At 34.3% G+C, this 22,013-nt stretch overlaps 1 protein-coding gene across 1 annotated transcript in view; it reads right to left on the bottom strand.

The window, feature by feature from the left end:
- The window catches only part of superdeath (Suppressor of ER stress-induced death), a 219,089-nt gene that overhangs the window by 58,889 nt on the left and 138,187 nt on the right, over positions 1-22,013 (bottom strand). The window contains exons 3-4 of the mRNA XM_085826940.1: positions 11,006-11,108; positions 7,329-7,449 (exon numbers count right to left, since the gene is read on the bottom strand). Of these exons, the coding sequence (XP_085683066.1) occupies positions 7,329-7,449; positions 11,006-11,108 (224 nt within the window). The remainder of the gene's footprint in view (positions 1-7,328; positions 7,450-11,005; positions 11,109-22,013) is intronic.

Below are 22,013 nucleotides of genomic sequence, written 5' to 3'. Positions count from 1 at the left end.
GTTTCTCACTGACTTTCTCCTCCTCTCTTGTAAAACAAGGAAAGAGGAGTTTTGGAAAAAAGAGAGAAGAAAAAGAAAAGTGAGAAAATGCCTTGCGCATAAGATTCCAAATTGCCGTAATCGTGGTCAGTACGCAAATTGTGATAATACTAATATATTTCTTGATTTAGTACCTTTGTATTCAGCTTAGAATCATTTTCTAATGGCGTTGAAAATGGAAGCTAAATTTTCTTTGCACTAATACATGGAAATATTATGGTTATTGACATCTAAGATACATCTAAAAGGACAGTACTGAAGAATCTAGATGTTTACTTTCACGGTAGAACGTTTTATAAATCTATTAAGGTATGTTGTTCACAAATATCTACTTATCGAATATTTTCTTTTCGGGAAATAATGCATATCGCTTACAACGCTTATACGTACTATACAATATACGTATATTATATATATATGTGTATGTGTGTGTGTGATGTACCAGCTTTTGTCCGGAATAAATAGATTGGTGAAGAAATATAGATGTAGTCGTAGCTTAAATTATCAGACGATAAGTTTAAAAAACAGGATCCATTTATTATTGGTTAGAAGAAATAGCAGTTACAAAAATCATATTTCCGGAGTAAATAAAAAAGAATTACTAAAAACTTTTTGCATGAAGTTTACTGCATCGTTACGTTAAAGAAGAGACCCCGATATTACTTTGCGAGTCCTTTTATAGTCTCTGGAAAGGCGGAGCTTCCAAGAAATGACGTCAACCTCGTCAGCCATTCCAGTTCGCTTTAAATATCTCCAGAAAATTCTATAACTGTACGTGTAGAAAAGGCGGGAAAAACAACTTGACTACGGGGCTGTGGATTTAATTCCACGTACTTTCAAATAAGAGACCGTCGCTATTAAAAAAAATGAAAAGAACATACAGTTAGAAATTTAAGTGTATTTTTGACTATGGAATTTTATTATTACATATATATATGAGAAAATCGTACCAGACGATAAAACATGAATCCTGAAGATTGTTTTTAATACAATGTATTTGTTATTGAACAAAACGTATAATACATAACGTTAATTGTCATGAATTTAAAATACCAAAGTCTGTCTGAAGGACAACTTTATATTTAAAGAAATTAAATAATAAAGAATTTGTATAAATGAATGCATATTTTCCGCAATGTGAAGAAAAAACTGCACTTAAAGCCATCAGATTTTGAGTAATGTAGTCCTCCACCCGAATATGGACACCTGGAAGCCAGAATTTTGAATTTCCAATTTGCTTTATTGTGTGTGTCATATTTTGTAAAACTTTTAACAAATTTTTGATTAACAAACTCAACAATTTCAAAGCGACCAATGTAAGGAATAAAACATTTTTATCTTCAGCGCGCGAGACTGGTCAATCGGAATTCTAAAGCTATGCTGTTTTCAAATACTTTATATTATATTTTAAATTTTATAAAACTTTAACAAATTTTTGATTAACAAACTCAACGATTTCAAAGCGAGCAATGGCAACATTGTACGGGAAAAAACATTTTCATCTCCAGGATGCGAGACTGTCTATCGAAAATTCTAAAGATAGGCTGTTTTTAAATACTTTCAGCAAAAAGGAACATTAACCCTAATGCTCTCGAAACGTTTATGTATAGGTAAATGGGAAAAACACCACTTTGGGTGTAATATAAAATCTGAAAGCTTTCAGATTTTTTTTAATTGCAACTTTTTTTAAATCATGTAATTTAGTTGATATATTATGCTACGCTGACTTCTTAAAGTGTTTGAAACACCTTCACATTTGTTTAAATAGCGTGAAGTGTTCTTCTGAAACTCCTTTCAGGATCATTATTGATGCTTGCATATTCAGCTGCGTCACTCCAGCTACACAAATCGGATAAAAGGATATTTCCTTTCCACTGCACCCAGTAAAATATCAATCGTGCAGGTTTCGACATTAAATAGCTCCACCTGCAGAAAATGAATATGTATTTTCACGTGCTAATGGTAAACTTCCCGACAAACAAGCTTGCAAACTGAATAATTTTACTGTCATTAGCTACGGTTGCGGGTACGAAACAACCGCAGTCATTCTTTTAATGTTTCAAGAAACTAATTATTAATGCTGTTGCACGTGCTCTAATTTACATCACATGTTTCTGTATTTACAAATGGTATTCTATTAGGGGAGATAATTAAGTAAATATGGGATGTTAAGACCCGGATGTAATATGATAAACTATTTTTGTTTCATTAATAATTATTTTAAGTATAAATAATAAGTATGGCGGACATTTTTTGGATTTAAAATATTTGCAATAGTAGTATGGGTTTTCTCGCTTTGCGATTATTACCTGAGTTACTTAATTAAGATTACATATGCTGCGGTAGATGTTTGCTTAAGGGAACAGATGCATTCGTGGAAGAGTTTCCGAGGAAATTTCTTCTAATTGGCTGATATTCATATTACAAATGGGGGAAAGCTAGGCAAACCTTATGCAGCCATCCCATTTATTGAAATTCATGTGTGCGGAGCATTCCTATGAAATTTAATGCAATTAGAAATATAGAAAAAGCCCAAAAAAGTTTGATTATTGTTCTTGTTTTTGTCGGGCCTATGATAAAGCCTATTCAAATAAGGCCATAGGCGTGTATGACAGCCCTGCATTCTGCAAAATACTATGATCGTATATTTTAATCCCTTAAACTAAACACGACATTCATTTTTACTTCCTTGTACGAAGTAAAATGGAAGTATTGTAATCGCGAAAAGTTTCAGGCAGCATATTTCAACGAAAATATCCATTTTGACCGCTATCGAATGCAATTTACCGATATTTTTGCGTGATATCTGTACGTAAGGGCAGAATAAAAGATTCTTTTCCTCCAAAAAAATTATAAAACTGCTTTAAAATTAATTCTGAAGAGAATTTTTCTCGTACAGACACGTGCGTACGTACGTACGTACGTATCTCGCATAACTCAAAAACGAGTAGCCTCAGAACGTTGAAATTTTGTATATAGGTGTGCTATAACATGTAGATGTACACCTCGTATTTTGGTTGCAATCGGCCGCACCAAACGTATATAAATATACTTATACATATATCCACTCTGTTACCCGGCTCCGTGATCTCAGTTTCTTTACTCTTAAATGTTTGCAAATTGTACATTTTTTGCTTTTAAAAGGATTGAATTTTATTGTTCTTATCTTCCGGTTAAGGTTTTTATGCCTTTAGTAAATCTGTATGCAATAATTTTAGAATTATCAACAATTTTAAAGTGCCGCTAAGCCTAATAATTTTTTTGATGGCGGCCATTGCTTGTTTACATTTGAAACAGCAGGATAGCGGATTTGTTGCCAATCTAGAGAAACTTAGCTTCGCAACAACAACGATAACGCCTTCATTTATTATTGCGAATGAAATCATGCTTAATCCTTTCTGGAATTTTTTCGAGGAAATAAGTGTTTAAGATTTACTTCGTAATTTTTAATACAGATATTTTGAGTTTTTATGTATTTTTGCCTTGTCGCGAAGTGAGAACTGAATTAATTTAAAGAGAAATACTCAATCGTCTGTGAAAAACTGTTTCTTTTTTGTTTTGTTTGCTTAATTTCTTTCATATATCGTTTTAATTTTATTATAGTTTTTGAATAGAACATAAGGCAACGATTAGATAATTCTTTACATTATATAAATTTTGTGCATTCTGAGTTATAATATGAACAAAATATAATACTATTAAATGAACCTAGCGCCAGAGTGTCGCTGTGGTAAACAAATAGAATGAATTTTAAAGAATGCATTTATTTGTTTATCTATTTTTGTTTATGCGCTATCGGCGAAGTAGATTTAATTCAATCCAATAAGTTTAAATGAAATATAAGGGAAATTGCGTATAATTCAATATTCCGTTCAAGGAAGTCATGTGGTGTACACAACAGATTTAAAAAAAAAATGTAAGAATTCACAGTAAAATCAAATATATAATAAAAAAATCTGAAAGATTTCAGGTTTTATATTACGCCCAAAGGGGCTTTTATTAACGTTTTGTATGTTACCTTTATAAGGTATTCCTCCCGGCTTCTTAGCATGCCTTCGTAGCGTAATGGCCAGCACAGTCGGTGCTTATTCGAGCTGTCCGTGGTTCGAGTCCTTGCGAGAGCACTGCTCATTTTTTACCTTTCTTGTTTCGAAATAACCTAATGCCTCTACACCTTTATTTATTAAATATCATGTTCTTCGCACTTAAATCATAAAATTCAATTCAACAGCAATAGCACAAAATATTTAAAGAGCACATCTTTAGAAATTCTGATACACAGTCTCGTGCGCTGGAAATAAAAATATCTCCCCCCCCTTCGTACAGTGTTGCCATTGTTCACTTTGAAATCGTTGAGTTTCTTAATCAAAAACTCATAAATGCTTTAAAAAATATGAGATAGATAATAAAATAAATCCCGAGCTTTCAGATGCCCATATTCGGATGGAGACATACATTATTCAAAATTGGATGGCTCTAGGTACCGTTGTTTTATCACAATGCGAGAAACATACATACATTTATGCAGATTCTTCATTATTAAATTTCTTTAAATGCAATACAGGGCGATAATATTTGGTGGCAACAATCTGAAAAGTGATTCCCCGTTTATGGTGAGTCGGTGCTAAATGCGAAAACGAAATTAATAACTCTTTTGGGCTAACGTTCTTTCGGCTAACAATTCAGCGAGGATGGCCGGACAATGAAAAATCCGTGTAGTTGTCAATTCTACGAGTATGTCCAAGCAGTTATCACTGTTTCTGTAGGTTTTTTTACCCTCTATGTCAATTTTCAATAATCTTTGATGGCGCGTTCTAAGCCTAACTATGGTTTCGGTTGTAAGTCGATATCCATTGACGTTATGGAGTAGGTGCTTTATTGGAACTGAATGTTCCTCCAATCTTTATTTGGCCAAGGCATTTGCATCCGAGATGGTGACATTTACGCTATTATTATTGTTGAAATTGAGCCTCTTTTGCCAGTTTATCTGCATTCTCGTTACCTGTGATGTTGGCATGCGCTAGCAACCATTGCAGACCATATCTAACTTTTGAAGCTCGTTTAGGCGAAACTGGATTTCGTTGGCGATCGGGGAGATACAATCCAGGATTACCTGTCCAGCTGTCTTTGAGTGACAGAGGCGAACGACTCCTTTTGCTGGCTCAGAAATGGGAAGGGATCTAAGGATGTCAAGTGCCTCTGCTATTGCCTGAAGATCGTAAGTGTGGTTAGCCACTGTGGCTCCAGCGCCAATTTTGCGTTGATAAGTAGTATCGCCTGGGATAGTCAGAAATGCTCCAAAACCTCCATTAGTGATTATCTCATCAGAGGAACCATCTGTATAAGCGTGTACACAGCTATCGTTTTCGGTCCTGATCTCTTTCGCTTTATTGATATCAGTCAATTTCTTTCTTTTGTAGGTTAAGTACTATTTTAGAGTTCGTAGGAAGCTTGGCTTTTGGATGATGGGAAATTTGTCGTGATCGAGGCCGAGAACTGCTCCACATCTTTTTCAAATAGCGTTTGATTATGCTAAAGCCTTTAAGGAAATCTGTTGAACAAGACCAAATAAATGCATAAAATCTAAAATTTCCTTGAATGCAAGAACACTGCGAAAAATCTAAAATTCCCTACGTAAGAAATAATATTACGTAGGAAATTAAAATATTGCCTACGTAATAAGAAACATCCTGAACAATGATTGCTATCAGAAAAGGTTTAATTAGCAGGCACACCAAAAGGTTTAAAGATACTAGCAATGATGCTGTGCAAAGCTCTAATACTATGATATAGAAGGGACCGCCTATAGCAGGGGTTCCTAGCCCTATGCCCGCGGGCACCATGACCTTCAGTACTACAGTTTACTGTAAACTTTCATCGGTTTGCCTTCCACCACACTTCAAATCATATCATCCGACTAAACAACAGTTAGCTTCATTTCATTCTTTTTTTTTTTCGTGCACTTCGTTTGCTCCTCCAAATTGGCTCTTGATCAAGAACTAAATCATTTAAAAGCAGTGGTTATTGACAGGGGCTTTTCATTACAATCCCAACATTATTAATCAAGCAATTTCAACATTATTAATCAAGCAGTTACTAACTCTCATCCCAACACACCAAAAGGCATACTCTTGTTGTAGGAGATTATAAGAATTATGCTGTCATTCCTTTCTTTTGATCAATTAGCTATAAAATTGCACGTATTTTACAAAAATTTAGCTTTCGGCTCGTTTATTCTCCTATCAATAAAATTCCGAGTTTCATACTCAAATACTGCATTCCGGATTTGAATTCCTGGGGTATTTACAGAATTCCATGCCAGTACGGTTTAATTTGCATTGGTAAAACTAAGAAAGCCTTAAAATTTCGTGTTAGGGAACCTGAGCCATGTTAGAAAAAGGGAAACACAGAAGTCCCCTGTTGCCCAGCATTGTTGGTCCGAAAATAACATTTTCAATTTTTCTGCAGCCAAATTATTCAAAAAAACATCCTCCATTGGTGAATTAGATTTTCTAGAGGCGTTTCACATTCAAAAAAGTCTTTCTGTTCAAGTTAAGGACCTTAATTCGAATCCATCTTTGTCTTCAGCTTTTAAGGAAAAATGCTTTAGTTCTGGTTTCATCAACAAATGGAGCCAGTAACTTGTCTTGCCATTCTTATCTTATCTAATCCTTATACAGTCTGTCTATCATAAGAAAAGCTCTCGCCAGTTAGTCTGCAGCTCTCTGCTGCCGTAGAAACGAGCCTTGACCCATTTTCCGTACGGGTGTCTAGAAGACGAATGATAAAATCTTTTCTCCTCAGTCAACAGTCGCCAAAAAGAAAATAATAATAAAGCAACACTTGGTTCGCCCCTATTTGAAATATACTAGCCCTGTTGCTATAGCGACCACCACCCGCCAGACACTGTGGCTGGTCTTTTCTTCTCGTAGACAGACAGTACCTTATCTCGTTCATTTGCGCTCTGGCAGGTGAGGATGATGGTTCGGTAAAACCATCGAAACTAGTCCTGTAAAAATTTATAAATATAACGCTGATTTTTGTTATCTGACTTCTAAATTAATAGTATGATAAATTTAAATTTATATTAATATAAGACTAAAGACATATTTAATATGCTGAGTGTACACATTTATACAATACATATATATTTAGTAAGAAGTCAAACAGTTAAATGTATTAGAATATTAACTTCGTAACTATTACTGAAACAGCAGCTACTAACTAAATTCTTAATTTACAATTCGTTAACTTGCTTAACATGAAAATGACGAAAGAAATAGTCTTACCTGTTTTTGGTAATGGATACTTGACATTGAAAAACGATTCATAAAATTTCAATATTTTTGGTCCAACTTCTAATGCGTATGTTGATGTATTTAACACTGCCTCTCTGCTCCATACAGAAAACTGGAAAGAAAACTCTGTTAGTATACAGTAGTCTTAAATATATGCGATGATTGAATTTTAAAGCTTACATTCTAGATAATTAACCACGATTTCCTATTCTTGAATAATAATTATCAGCCTTTTCTTCCCCACGCCCTTCAGCCCACCAGCGGCCGAGTGGTAAAGTCGCTGAACACTCCGAACACTGGTAGTTCAGTCCGAGATTGCAATTCTGCGAAGGGGGCTGGCTGCAACGGCGTTTTCGCGGTTTCCCTCATGTGTAACGTATGTGCGAGCTAGATTCCCTTAGAAAGTCCTCCACGAAGGCATCTCTCTTCTTAGGCAGATAGCCCACGAGTGCTTTGCCGTAGTCAAATAAACCAAACCAAACCCACGCCCTTCCCGCCGTATGTCAAAATGTTATTTTCTCTATTAGTGTTTCGATTAGGAATGCCAAATCGTGAATATTTGCGTCATTTAAACTTTTTTGTATGTGGAAGCACATGTCTATGATCACCGGTTGTGAAAATAAAGGTCGTATAAGGACTGGGGCAGGGGATATGCATTCTCAGAAAGACTTGTCACTTTCAGAATATTCTCCGCAATAAAGTTCACTAAATTTGGAATTTTATATTTGGAACTACTTTAAACCTGAAAAATCATTTTTTTTTAATTACCAAATCGAACATTTCATGCGGTCTTAAAAATAAACGCATTATAAAAAATTAAACTTAAAAAATTTGATTCTCATGCGACAATTCCGTTTTAAATTATTCCGTTTCAAAATTTGGGATATCTGACGTCATTTCTAGCCTGCACTGAAAGGTCGATTAATTACCAGCTGAAACCCCTTGCACTAAAACTGAGAAACCATTGATTAGTTTCATTGGCTTGTCCTATTAAATGCATGAGTTCTCTTGTCTTTATTCACGCGCAACGTGAGTAAGATGAAAAATTAGAAAAATCTATTACCGATGGCAGACAGTTAGTTCTCAGCGGCTTAAGAAAAATGAGAGGAGAAAAAGTGCTTTCTTTTCTTTCGGCAAAGATAAAGTAACAAAACTTTAGGTTATTTAGGGCGAGACCGTACTTATTCGTTTTGTCAAAGAACAAATTCCTTTGCCTATTTAAAAACAATTGTGTAACAATGAGAGCTCTCTCCACGATCCATAAAAAGCATTCGACAAAATCTGGCACATCGGGACCATTTCCAAGCTGCCCATCTTTCCTGGTGGACAGTTTAAGAAATACCGCATGTGGACACCATATGACTTCCTTGTACGGCCTTGTATACATTATACACAATTTTTTTAAATTTATTTTAAACTTATTTCCTCGAATTTAATTACAGATGTATTTCTCATTCAATCAACTCAGTTCCCACTTCTTGGCAAAGCAAAAATACATAAAAACTTAAAGCATCTTCCATAAAAACTCTTGTTGTAAAAACATTTTTTACAACTAAAATTACAGTTTCTATGCAAAAACAAACAATTCGGCCAACAGGCGGGAAGATAAAATGTTTGGTGCACAAAATTCAAATTTTAGTCCGACTGGACAAAACACATTAGTTCGCTGGTCTACCAAGCGTTTCAAATATTAGCAAATGGCGCATCGCCACTTAAATTTTTAAATTGTTGACAATTCTACAACTATCGTTTGCAGATTAACTAAAAGGCGTAAAAACACAAGAAGAACATGATTCAACCACTCCTGAAGCAAAAAAATGCACAGTTTACCAATATATAAGAATAAAAAGCTCAGCTCAACGCTCATACATATGTATAGGTTTCATGCGGCCGATTGTAAGGAGAAATGGAGGTGCATAACTAGATGTTATAGTAGTCCCATATTTATACATATATATTTTTTTAAATATGGGAAGTACTATAACATTATATATTATTATTAAAATTATATATATATATTTTTTAAAATATGGGAACCGTGGAGCATTAAAATAAAATTTTAATGGTTACTTGTTTTTGAGTTATGCAGGTTATATAAATAGGTAGGTAAGTACGTAAAAATGTCACAAAAAATATCTTCCGAATCCATTTTAAATCCATTTCCTAATCCGTTTTGAAACAAAAAAGAGACCTTTATTTTACTCGTACCTACAGATGTCACGCGAAAACATCGTTGAAATGGATTCGAGAATGGTCAAAAATGGATACTTTCGTTAAAATATGATACCCGAAAGTTTTCGCGATTGCAGTACTTCCTTTACTTCGTACAAGGAGATAAAAAGCGGAAATTATCTTACGATAGTTGGCAACACGTTTCTGTATAGAAGAAAAAAATGACTGACGTGCCAGAAAGGATGCATTCCATTGAATACACTTATTTATGACTTATACAAATGCCCTAAAAGTACTATTGTAAAACATGCAGGTGACGTTACATTTAGCAAATCTGTAGTTGCAATTGATCGATCACAACTACGCTTTGGTGACAATCTAGCGTTTTAAGTTTCTATCTGACCCTTTTACGTGATTTACTACAACTAAGCTTTATTATATAGCTAGGTTCACTAGCGGCCACTAGCGGTCCACCATCAGCCACTAGCGGTCCATCATCAGCCAAGATTTAAATTAAAAACTCTGAAAATCCTAACTGTCGCCTTCATTTTTTAGTGTGACAACAGTCTCGCACGCTGGAAGTAAAAATCTGTTTTATTTCGAAAAAGTGTTGCCACTGCTCGTTTCCATATCGTAGAGTTTGTTAATAAAAATTTGTAAATTTTACAAAATGTGAAATAAAAATAACATTGCGGAACATTAAATATACTATTATTAGTCATATTCGGACGTTGAAGAGAGCATGCGATTCCATGTGACGTCATTGTATGTCGAAAATGTTTCGTTTATGTCAGCATTTTAAATAAATAGCTGCTGTTGGCAATGTTTTTGTTTCAGATTAAGATAACTGACAGAGTATGTTATTGCCGAGTTAATTCTTTTATTGATACTGAGTAAAAGTCGTTATATTACATTAAATTTAAACCATGACGTCATACTTATACGTATTTAAAGTGTCCAAAGTTTTTGTTTCCTGGTTCGGCAACAAAAAATTATTTATGGACTGACTACTGTTTGGAGAGAATGAAATGAACTCATTCATACTGAAATGTTTTTATGCACTTTTTTTTTGCAGATGTAAATACATGTGTTGCTTTGGACGCCGCTAGCGACTTTGTATACGATACATTATATTCATAATTCATTTGATTCATATTTCCAATTTTTCAGTATATAGAATCTAAAAATATTAATTTGGCTCTAGCCAGCTATTACCTAATAAAATGCAATCCAAAATTTCATATTACAGACCTTTCTGTTCATTGCAACAGCAAATTAAATTTTGTCTACAAACGATCAAGCAGAAGTGATTTCCTTGCTTTAAACTTATTGCTATTTAAAATGTGGAAATGGCGAGAAGTCGTATATTGGCCACATCAGAATTTTTTTCGTATTTTTCTCTCTCATTTTTTTAAAAAGCTGAAATATATTATTTTTACAAATTCTTGATTTGGCGCTTATGATACAGAAATAACATAAAACGATATTTTACTGACCTCTGGTGTGCCTCTACTTTTGAAGTCACTGACGATAAAAGCCAATAGATACGTTGACATTCGAACTGTAGTTTGAAAGTAATCAGCAACCCAGATGTCGTCTCTGAAAAACAAATTTTTTGATTATAAATCAATGCTTCAAACATCACTCGAAATACCAGTTCCAGTAGAGAAATTATGGTACTATTCGGTTTCGAGGGCAGTAAAAAATCACTAAACTATTCTCGATGCCAAAAATAATTGCGGCAAGAAAGGAAGTATAATAGTAAATAACTATCTAAGATGGATGTTTTAATTTAGATGAAAGGTCAATTTCATATAATACTTTTTTATTATTATAATTTATATGAAAAAGGCTAAACATGACTGAATGGAAGCATAAGAGTAAATAACTACACTCATGTCCATAAATTAAGGATAATTGAGTCATGCTGAAATCGAACTCTAAAATAAATATATCACCTGTAAAATCACTACACACATCTTCAAGAATCATATGCAAATTTCAGGAAGTAACCAGATGACACCGATGGTACGTCACAATGACGAGAGTGTAAGAGAGTGATATATGAGGAAATACAGGTAAAGAAGTAAAATTGTTCGCAGGCTCTTTATAACGATTTCAGTGCAATAACCGAATAGTTATGACACAAAGGACGCATTTGGATGATTTTTTATGTGGTAGAATTATCGGCCGTCTAGAATGTGGGCGTACCCAACTGGAAGTATCAGACGAACTTGGAATTGCCCAGAGTGTCATCTCCAGGCTTTGCAACGATTCCAAGATGATTGTAATGTGAGTAGACGTTACAGCACAGGTCGCCCCAGAGTTACAACGACGAATGAGGACCGGTATTTGGCAGTTACTGCCAAAAGACACAGGCGGAACACAGCCTCAGACCGGTCTCACCAGCTCTCTTCAGCCACTGGTACGACAATTTCAAAGCAGACCGTGTACAGACGCTTAGGGCAGATTGGTCTATATGCTCGTAGACCTGTCAGATGCGTTCCACTTACTGCAACTCACTGTCGCCTGCGGTTAGCCTGGAATAGAGAGCATGCCTTGTGGACACCGCAACAGTGGGCTTCCGACGAGTCCAGGTTTAGTTTGCAGTCTGATTGTCGCCGGACTTTCATATGGAGAGCTCCAGGTACCCGTTACCACCAAAAAAACATCATTGAACGACACCGTGGCGCAGGAGTGCTCGTTTGGGGTGGAATTATTCTGGGTTCCAGAACTGACCTGCATGTTCAAATTGGAACCATGACAAGCCAAATCTATCGGGACGTCATTCTGGAACAACATGTACGTTTGTTTCGGGGCGCCATGGAGAAGTAATTTTCCATAATGAATGATGCCTTTTCTTTGAAAATATTACCGGTAAAGTGCAGAATCGCTCATTTATTTGTTTGCCGCTTTCTACAAGGGTAAAAACAATTGGATTTTTGTCAGTTTTCTTTTACTTTAAGTGAAAATAGGTCAATGTGTACATAGATAAAGTCAAGGGTGTGCGCAGTGCCATTTTTGTGCAATTCTAGGTTTTTTTTTTAAGTGAAAATTGGCCGATCTGCACATGGATACTGATTTGTGCAATTCTTAAAAACGCGTCAAGCAGCGGGTGATTCTGCATTTTATCCAAAATTCTATTGCCGACTTTTCGTCTTGGGCAATTCCCAAATTGTTAAATCCATAGGATATCAAAAAAGGATTTAAAATCGAAAAAGAATTTAAAAATTAAACTAGTATTTCAATGGCGTCTTAAGAAATATAGAACTATATAAACTTACGCAATCTGAAATCAGCGCGTACGCTAGATTTGGCGCTCTGTTGAATGGGCGCGTTTGCTAGATTTGACGCTTTTGCGCATACATTTTCGCTGCAATTTTTTTACGGCCCTCAAAACAGAATAGTACCGAAATTATTAGCAAATAAATAATGGGCGGGAGAGGAACTTATTTTTATTTCCTAGTTTAGAGTCTGATATAACATGGTACATTTAATTATAGCAAAGCACTCGAGGGCTATCTGCCCAAGGGAAAAGATACCTTCGTGGGGGATTTTCTGAAGGAAACTGGCTTATGTACACGTTAAACATGGAGTAAACCACGAAAACGCCCGTGCAGCTAGCCCGTTCGCTAGGATTTGAACCCCGGACCTATTAAGTTTCTGGAAAACATTTTTAAAACTAATACTCACTAACAGAATTGCATGTTCTGGAGCAACGGTTCCTAAGTAGGGGAACACGCGTTGCTAAGAAGGCAAGCTAGAATTTCAAGAATTGCGACAATGAATGACCTGTGTCTTATAATGACCAGTTAAAGATGATCAATCTAATTAAAAATTAGACTTTTGAGTTCTAAATAGGATATTTCAACCATAAGACGCGCGATTATTACTGAGACATTTCCTACAATTTGTTAGTTTAAGATAAGCATTTCAAGGTCATTTCAGCCCTTCCTCATTTGTGATCGTAACGCATGACGTCATCCTCCCACAGAAGAAATTAGGGGATTTTAGCATTCCGCAGCGGTCGTTGCCATTGTTATGAGGTATGGTTTGGAACAAAAGTGGCCTTAAAGTATCTATTCTAAAACACTAACAGAGTATAGAAGGGGAAAAGTAGAAAAGGGCTCAAAATTACTTTAAAAAAAAACTAAGTTCTGCTTGAGTTTTAAGCTAGCGATCGCAGGTTCTGGTCGATTAATTTGCTCTAATTCCAAAAGTGATAGGTTCAGGCAATTTCTGCTGAAGGATACGAATGATTCAGTTTCGAACCCTAAAGAGGTTATCACATATGGCTATAGTCTCTGCTAGACGGGACTTTTTTCCCCTGCTAATCTCGTTTCTCTGAGAAGTCCCTGCTAGACGGGACTTTTTTCCCGTGCTAATGTCGTTTCACAGAAAAGTCCCTGCTAGACGGGACGTTTTATCCCTGCTAATGTCGTTTCTCAGAAAAGTCCCTGCTAGACGGGACTTTTTTCCCTGCTAATGTCGTTTCTCAGCAAAGTCCCTGCTAGACGGGACTTTCCTGATTCCCTGCTAATCTCGTTTCTCAGAAAAGTCCCTGCTAGACGGGACTTTTTTCCCTGCTAATGTCGTTTCTCAGAAAAGTCCCTACTAGACGGGACTTTTTCCCCCTGCTAATGTCGTTTCTCAGCAAAGTCCCTGCTAGACGGGATTTTTTCCCCTGCTAATTTCGTTTCTCAGAAAAGTCCCTGCTAGACGGGACTTTCCTGAGAAACGAGATTCTGGTAGCACTATTTTAAATGAGAGGATTCATAGAAAAAAGATCCCCGCTGGAAGCGAAGTCCCGCCTAGCTACGGAAATAATGTTGCGGCTACGCGGGATTTTTTTCAAACCTCACCGAAAATGTCTCGGATCCCGGGTAGAAACAGCCAATCAGACGAAAGTTCTGCTTCTGAAGGATCACGTGATCCCAATTTGAGCGATAAACGATTACTGTTTGGCGTTCAAGTCTTTCTAATAAGTGAGAATGGTAACCTAGCTACGTGTGTTTTCCGGAATTGTGCGGGTTCTGAGAATTGTCCTTTTCGACGTCAAGTCCCGCGTAGCCGAAACATAATGTGATTGGGACCTTATGACTTATGATCATCGATTACAGGAGTGCAAGCTACATTTTTTGTTGTTGTTCTTGTTGGGAAATTAAAATTCATCCAGAGCTAGATTTAAATTTTTTTAATGATTGTGCTTAAGAATTAATATTTTAAAATATTGGCATTGCTGATTTTTTATCATCTTACTGAGATGCTATCATTGAACTTTTATTTATAACTAAAATTCGTTTTAGAAAACGTTTGATATGTCATTTAATGTGAGTACTCGCCTAAAATTTAATGACACTCGCCTAAAATCTGTTATAAGCGATTTGAATTACATTTTTATTTCTGATAATATAGCCCTGAGAATGAATGATTCAGTCTCATTTATTATTAGCTCAAAAAGGACGGTAGTCCCTAACGGGATATTAGTCTCGAAACGGCATTTTACATCGATACACTTTTAAACGCGTTGTTTCGCTTTTCAAATTCTTGCCAACGAATATTATCACCCTATATTATGTTTAAAGATATTAAATAATGAAGAATATGCATGAATGTATGTGTGTTTCTCGCACTGTAAAAAAACAACAGTACCTAGAGCCAGCAAATTTCGAATAACGTAGTCCTTCTCCCAAACATGGGCACATGGAAGCCCGAATTTCGAATTTGTTTTTCTATCCATTTCATATTTTGTAAAACTTTAATGAATTTTTTTTATTAACAAACTCAACGATTTCAAAGCGAGCAATGGTAACATTGTACGAAAAACAAATTTTTATCTCCAGCACGCGAGACTGTGCATGGGAAATTCTAAAGATATGCATCATTTTAGAATTATTTTGCGATATTGCAGTTGAACTAATTATCTGAATTTTATGGTTTAAGTTCGAAGAACATGACATTTAATAAATACAGGTAATGCATAAAACGTTAAAAAAAGTCCTTTTGGACGTAATGTAAAACCCGAAAGCTTTCAGACTTTTTTTCTTATTTCAAATTTAAATTAAAAAATTTGTTTCATGAGTATGTCCAACAAAAACTGTTAGAAAGTTTTTGGAATGAAGCGCTAATAAAATCCCATTTCTCTGCTTCTACCTTTTCTCTTTCATGCTGATAATATTTAATTCTTAAAACACTTTTTTTCATTAATTAACTTAAATCTTTATTTAATTTTGATCTTAGCATTAAATATTAATCAATGAGAAAGGTTAACTAATACTGCATCAACACTTCTCATGTGCTTGATAATGAGCAGGATTCTCATTAACGAATTTTTCATTAATAATGAAATACTGGTTAATAATGAGCAATGGCAACACTGTACGGAAGAACTTTTTATCACCAGTGCGCCAGTCTGTCTATCGTAAATTCTAAAGATATGCTGTTTTTAATATTTTGTGATTTTGTAGTTGAATCGAATTTTGTGGAGCGTAAGCGGCATAATAATAATAATAATTTTAATAAGGAATGTGATATTTAGTAAATAAAGTACACACACAAAAATTTTTTTAAAAATTTTGTAAAGCCATCATATTAAAAAACTGAACATTGATATGATAAACGGAGAAAAGACTGGAGAAGGGGGAAAAAAAAACCGCAAGAATATCTGCCAACACTTAACGCTGCATCTCGATTTCTAAACGTACACTGCCATGCTGCTTTTAAATTTTTTTTTAAATTTTTCTGTTGCATTGTATACGGAGTAAGGTCGATGAAAATGATGATTAATAATAAAGCTAAAAAGACAAAAAATGGGTTAGTAGGAGGGCGGGTAACAGCAAGCTTGGACCCTGTGAGCTCAGTAGGAGGGTAAAACATATGAACATATGAACACTGACAGGAACATATGAACAACATAATTCAATCACTTTTAAAGCAAAAAAATACACAATTTACGAACATATAAAAATAAAGAAACTGAGCTCGTCGAGCAGGGTAACAAAGTTGAAGTATATATATTTATATATGTCTGGTGAGGCTGATTGCAAGAAAAAAAGGAGGTGCATAATTACATGTTATAGCAGTCCCACATGCAAAATTTCACCGTTCTACGAGTACTCGTTTTTGAGTTATGCGAGATACATACATACGTACAGACATCAAAGAAAAAATTTCCTCCGAATCCATTTTAAAATACGTCTTGAAAAAAAACCAGTCGTTTGTTCTGTCCGTACGTACAGATGTCACGCAAAAAAAAATCATTCAGATGGATTCGAGAGCGGTCAAAATGGATTTTTTTTCGTTGAAATATGTTACCCGAAATTTTTCGCAATTACAGTATTTCCTTTCCTTAGTAGAAGAAAGAAAAATCTGATGTGTACACCACATGACTTCCTTCTACGAAATATTAAATTATAAGCATTTTTCTTGCATTTCTTTAAACTTATTGGATTGAATTAAATCTACTTCGCCGACAGCGCATAAACGACAATAGAATAAACGCATTCTTTAAAATTCACTCTATTTGATTACAATAGCGACACTCTGGCTCTAGGTTCACTTAGCAGTATTATATTTCGTTCATATTATAACTCAGAATGCACAAAATTTATATCATTTAAGGAATTATCTAATCGTTGCCACATGTTCTATTCAAATACTAAAACTAAAACGATGTATAAAAGAAATTAAGCAAACAAAACATAAAAGAAACAGTTTTTCACAGACGATTCAGTATTTCTCATTCAATTAATACAGTTCTCACTTCGCGACAAGGCAAAATGACATAAAAACCCAAAATATCTGTATTAAAAATTACGAAGTAAATCTTAAACACTTATTTCCTCGAAAAAATTCCAGAAAGGATTAAGCATGATTAAATTCGCAATAATAAATGAATGCGTTATCTTTGTTGTTGCGAAGCTAAGTTTCTCTAGATTGGCAACAAATCCACTAGTCTCCTGTTTCAAATGTAAACATCAATGGCCGCCATTAAAAGCAGGCTTAGCGGCAATTAAACAACTTTAAATTGCTGATAATTCTAAAAATATTGCACACAGATTTACTAAAGGCATAAAATCCTTAACCGGAAGATAAAAACAACATAATTCAATCATTTTTAAAGCAAAAAATGTACAATTTACCAACATATAAGAGTAAAGAAACTGAGATCACTGAGCCGGGTAACAGAGTGGATATATATATAAATATATTTATATACGTTTGTTGCGGCCGATTGCAACCAAAATACGAGGTGCACATCTGCGTGTTATAGAAGTCCTATATACAAAATTTCAACGTTCTGAGGCTACTCGTTTTTGAGTTATGCGAGATACGTACGTACGCACGCACGTACATACATACGTTCGTACAGACGATACGAAAAATTCTCTTCAGAATTCGTTTTAAAGCAGTTTTATAATTTTTTTGGAGGAAAAGAGTCTTTTATTCTGCCCTTACGTACCGATATCACGCAAATACATGGTTAAATTGCATTCGGAAGTGGTGAAAATGGATATTTTCGTTGAAATATGCTGCCTGAACCTTTTTGGCGATTACAATACTTCCTTTTTACTTCGTACAAGGAAGTAAAAAACGAACCAGTTCTACAGATATTTTTAAATATCTATGTAGATGAGCTGCAATCACAGCTAGTTATATTTGGAGTGCCAATATGCATTTAGAAATGTATTTATTATCTTGGAAATTCTCCAGAGATAGATAATAGATAACAGTATCAAACCTATGACCGAAACTTAAATAATCCCCCCGAAAAAAACTGTTGAGGGTGAAAATGCGGCTATTATTATTATTATTATTATTATTATTATTATTATTATTATTATTATTGCCGGAATATTTTTTTTTTATATTGTTCGAATCTTTTCTATAATGCTTAAGCTACCTCAATTCTTTTCTCCAAGGCGTGAAAATGGATATTAAAATTTCCGAATAACTTCCGAAGTCTTTTTGAAAAGAAATAAGAATGATATTTAATTTATATTTAAATCAAAAATGAAAATTAATGCAGAATTTACCTCAGATTTCAGAATACATCCAACGGGCTTTAAAAAGACGCTCTGAAGAGGGGTGATCTTTTTAAATAGAATTCTTCGAAAAATACTTAAAATGAAGAAAAATTCTTTTTCGCCGAATAAAACGCAAGGGAGTTCTTTTTATTTAACTCACGTACTAAAAAATTCTCAAGAACTGTTCAAATTAATGATGAATAATACCAGTTCTCAAACAATTCTGATGCGATGAATAAAAACGGTAACCGAAGGTTTTCAAAAACTACCGTTTTAAATGTAATTAATGTATTGTTTTGTTTCTGTGGTTTAAATTATTTTTAATGAAAGGAAAATATCATGTTAAAATATTAATAATTATCACGTAATTTTTAACGCTATTTTACTTTTAAATTCATGATTAGCATTGTCGTGAGTCGCGAACCATTTGGTGAATATTCTAATCTATTAGATATCTAATTAGATATCTAATTAATTATAACATATTTTCAACCTCCTTTCTGCATGCCTTCGTGGTGTAGCGGTTGCACACTCGGCGCGTTATTCGAGAGGTTCAGGTTCGAACCCCGGCAAGGGCATTGCTCGTGTTCAGGTCTCCTGCTTCAAAATAACTCTGCAAGATATTCTCTATATATATAGATATAAATGGATTAGATTATTCGGGCGGGCAATCTGGGATTTTAGCCCGGTATCCTACTTTACAATTATCCCGAAAAATATCCCGGATTATATGAAAATTTCCGGAATTTTGTAAAAAGTCGATGCAAATTCTGTTAGCATCGTAGACACTTTTGTGTAATCCTAAATATGTTCAGAAATCAAATAATCTTGCTTTGTAGATACACTTATTAGGTATTCTAGAAAATCGCGAGTAATTGAAAAGACTAGTTTGTGAGAGAATTTTTAAATTTCTATTTCAGTTGCGTTTCTTATCTGCGAAAACGGAGAATGAAATTTAAACATCAACAGAATCTTAAAATGAATCGCCAATGGAAAATACTATAGAAATAAAGTGGAGGAAAGTTTAATTTTTGCAAGAAAATATTGGAATATGTGTGTTACCTTTTGACCGGCCTTTATAATATAAAGAAATATATTTATTTCCACGTTTGCCTTTCTTTGCACAGATTTTTTTTAAACTCTCCGTAAAACAAATTTAGCTCCTTGTTTATTGTGTGACGAAATTCAGTTTGTAATTTATTAGTCCAAAGGGGCTTTGTCCCTGAGGGACTATTGTTTTCAGTTTGCGATTTTGCGTCGAGTCACTCTGAATGTCCGCTTCACTTTTCAAACTGTTGCCACCAAATATTAGAGCCCTCTATTATATTTGAAGAAACTAAATAATGAAGAATCTGCATAAATGTATGCATTTTTCTCTCATTGTGATAAAACAACGGTACCTAGAGCCACGCAATTTTGAATGACGTAATCCTACTGCGAATATGGGCATCTGGAAGCCGAAATTTGGGGGAAAGTGCACAATCGCACACTGCTTGGCGCGTTTTTAAGAATTGCACATACTCGGTATCCATGTACACATCGACCTATTTTCATCTAAAAAAAATCCCAGAATTGCACAAAAATGGCATTGCGCACTCTCTTGACTTTATCCCTGTACAAATTGACCTATTTTCACTTAAAAAGTCAAAGAAAATTGACAAAAATCCAATTCTTATTACTCTTGTAAAAAAGAACCAAACAAAAGCCAATGAAATAAGTGGACAATTCTGCACTTTAACTCAAATTTGATTTTTGGAATTTGTTTTACTATCCATTTCATATTTTGTAAAATTTTAACGAATTTTTTATTAAAAAATTCAAGGATTTCAAAGCGAGCCATGGCAACGTTGTACAGAAAAAGCATATTTATCTCCAGCGCGCGAGACTGTGTATCGGCAATTCTAGAGATATGCTCAATTTAAAATTATTTTGCGATATTGTCTTGAACTGAATTTTATGGTTTAAGTGCGAAGAACATGATATTTAATAAATAAAGATAACATACAAAATTTAAACAAACACCCCTATGGACGTAATTTAAAATCTGAAACCTTTCAGATTTCCTTTTCTTTTTCTAAAATTGAAAATGTAAGCAAGCATAGATGAAACACACCACAAAAAGTATCGTATACAGAAACATTTTCCTAACATTACGCCAATAAAATTATTGCCTACTTTTTTTTTTTTTTTTTTTTTTTTTTTTCAATTTTTGAATTTTGGTGACGTTTAAAAATTTTTCATTTTAAAATTTTAATTTTTATAATAATTAATGCAATATTTTACTAAACCTCGTAGGTGTATGAATACGTTTCTGAGTTACTGTATCGCCGAACGCAGAACGCGCTGCAGAATTCTTTATAAGAAACATTTATCCGGGCAAAAACGGAAAATTTTGTCACAGTAGAGGAATCTTGGGTGTATTGAAATGACTGCCATAAAAAGAAATCCGTTTATTATTACCAAAGAGGTGAAAAAAATCTTAAAACATGGTTTAAAGAACCGAAAGAAAGTTTTCCAAAGGGATTTATGATTCTTGTCGGTTTTTCACATAACGGAAAATTAAAAATAAACAGAATGAAGGAAAATGTTAAGAGCAATTCCACATATTGTCAGGAACATATTTTATACCCAATTTTCAAATACGAAATACTCGTACCTTCTCTTTACCCACAGTGCCATCAATCAGTAAAACTGCATCAAAACAAAGCAAGCGGCTTTAAATCAAAATCGACTGTTAATTTCCTGGAAAAAATTAACAGGGAAAGGGGTATTCAAAGCCATACCTTTCACTCATATCCCTAATAAATCTCCTTATAGATTTTTGGGCTTTTGGATTTTTAAAAAGAGGAATTGTGCAAACGTTGGTATAACAACCCTTCATGGAAAGCTGTTCAAGAGAAATGGTATAAAATCCTCTTTCGATATTGCTTTATTGTCTTGGATATTAAGATGTAGAAAGGTAATGAAGAATAAGAGTTATCAAATAGAAGATTTAAAACACAAAAACTTTAGGTAAAGTATTTCTGTAAATACACTAAAAATTATGCAAACAGCCTCTGTGTATAATTCTTTCTGTTTTTCTGATTATTATGATTTAAAAGAAATGATAAATACATATTTGTCGTTTCTTTTTACAGACTGTAAATATGGAAACTGCTACTGGGAGAAAACATCTGAAAGCTTTCCGATTTTAAATTACGCCCAAACGGGCGTTTTTTTAACATTTTGTGTGTTACCTTTATTTATTAAATATCATGTTCTTCCCTCTTAAACCATAAAATTTAATTCAACACCAATCAACATCATTTTAAATTCAATCAATTCAATTAAACATCATTTTTAAATGAGCCTATCTTTAGAATTTCCGATACATAGTCTCGTGCGCTCGAGATAAAAATGATTTTTCTGTACAACGTTGCCATTTCTCGCTTTGAAATCCTTGAATTTGTTAATCAAAAATTCCTTAAAGTTCTATAAA

The sequence above is a fragment of the Stegodyphus dumicola genome, chromosome 11 (assembly GCF_044657685.1).
Source record: "Stegodyphus dumicola isolate Sdum_Otavi_A_Nest chromosome 11, ASM4465768v1".
NCBI lineage: Eukaryota > Metazoa > Arthropoda > Arachnida > Araneae > Eresidae > Stegodyphus > Stegodyphus dumicola.
The sequence above is the reverse complement of the archived record's forward strand: the minus strand, read 5'-3'. Positions and strand labels throughout refer to the sequence as shown.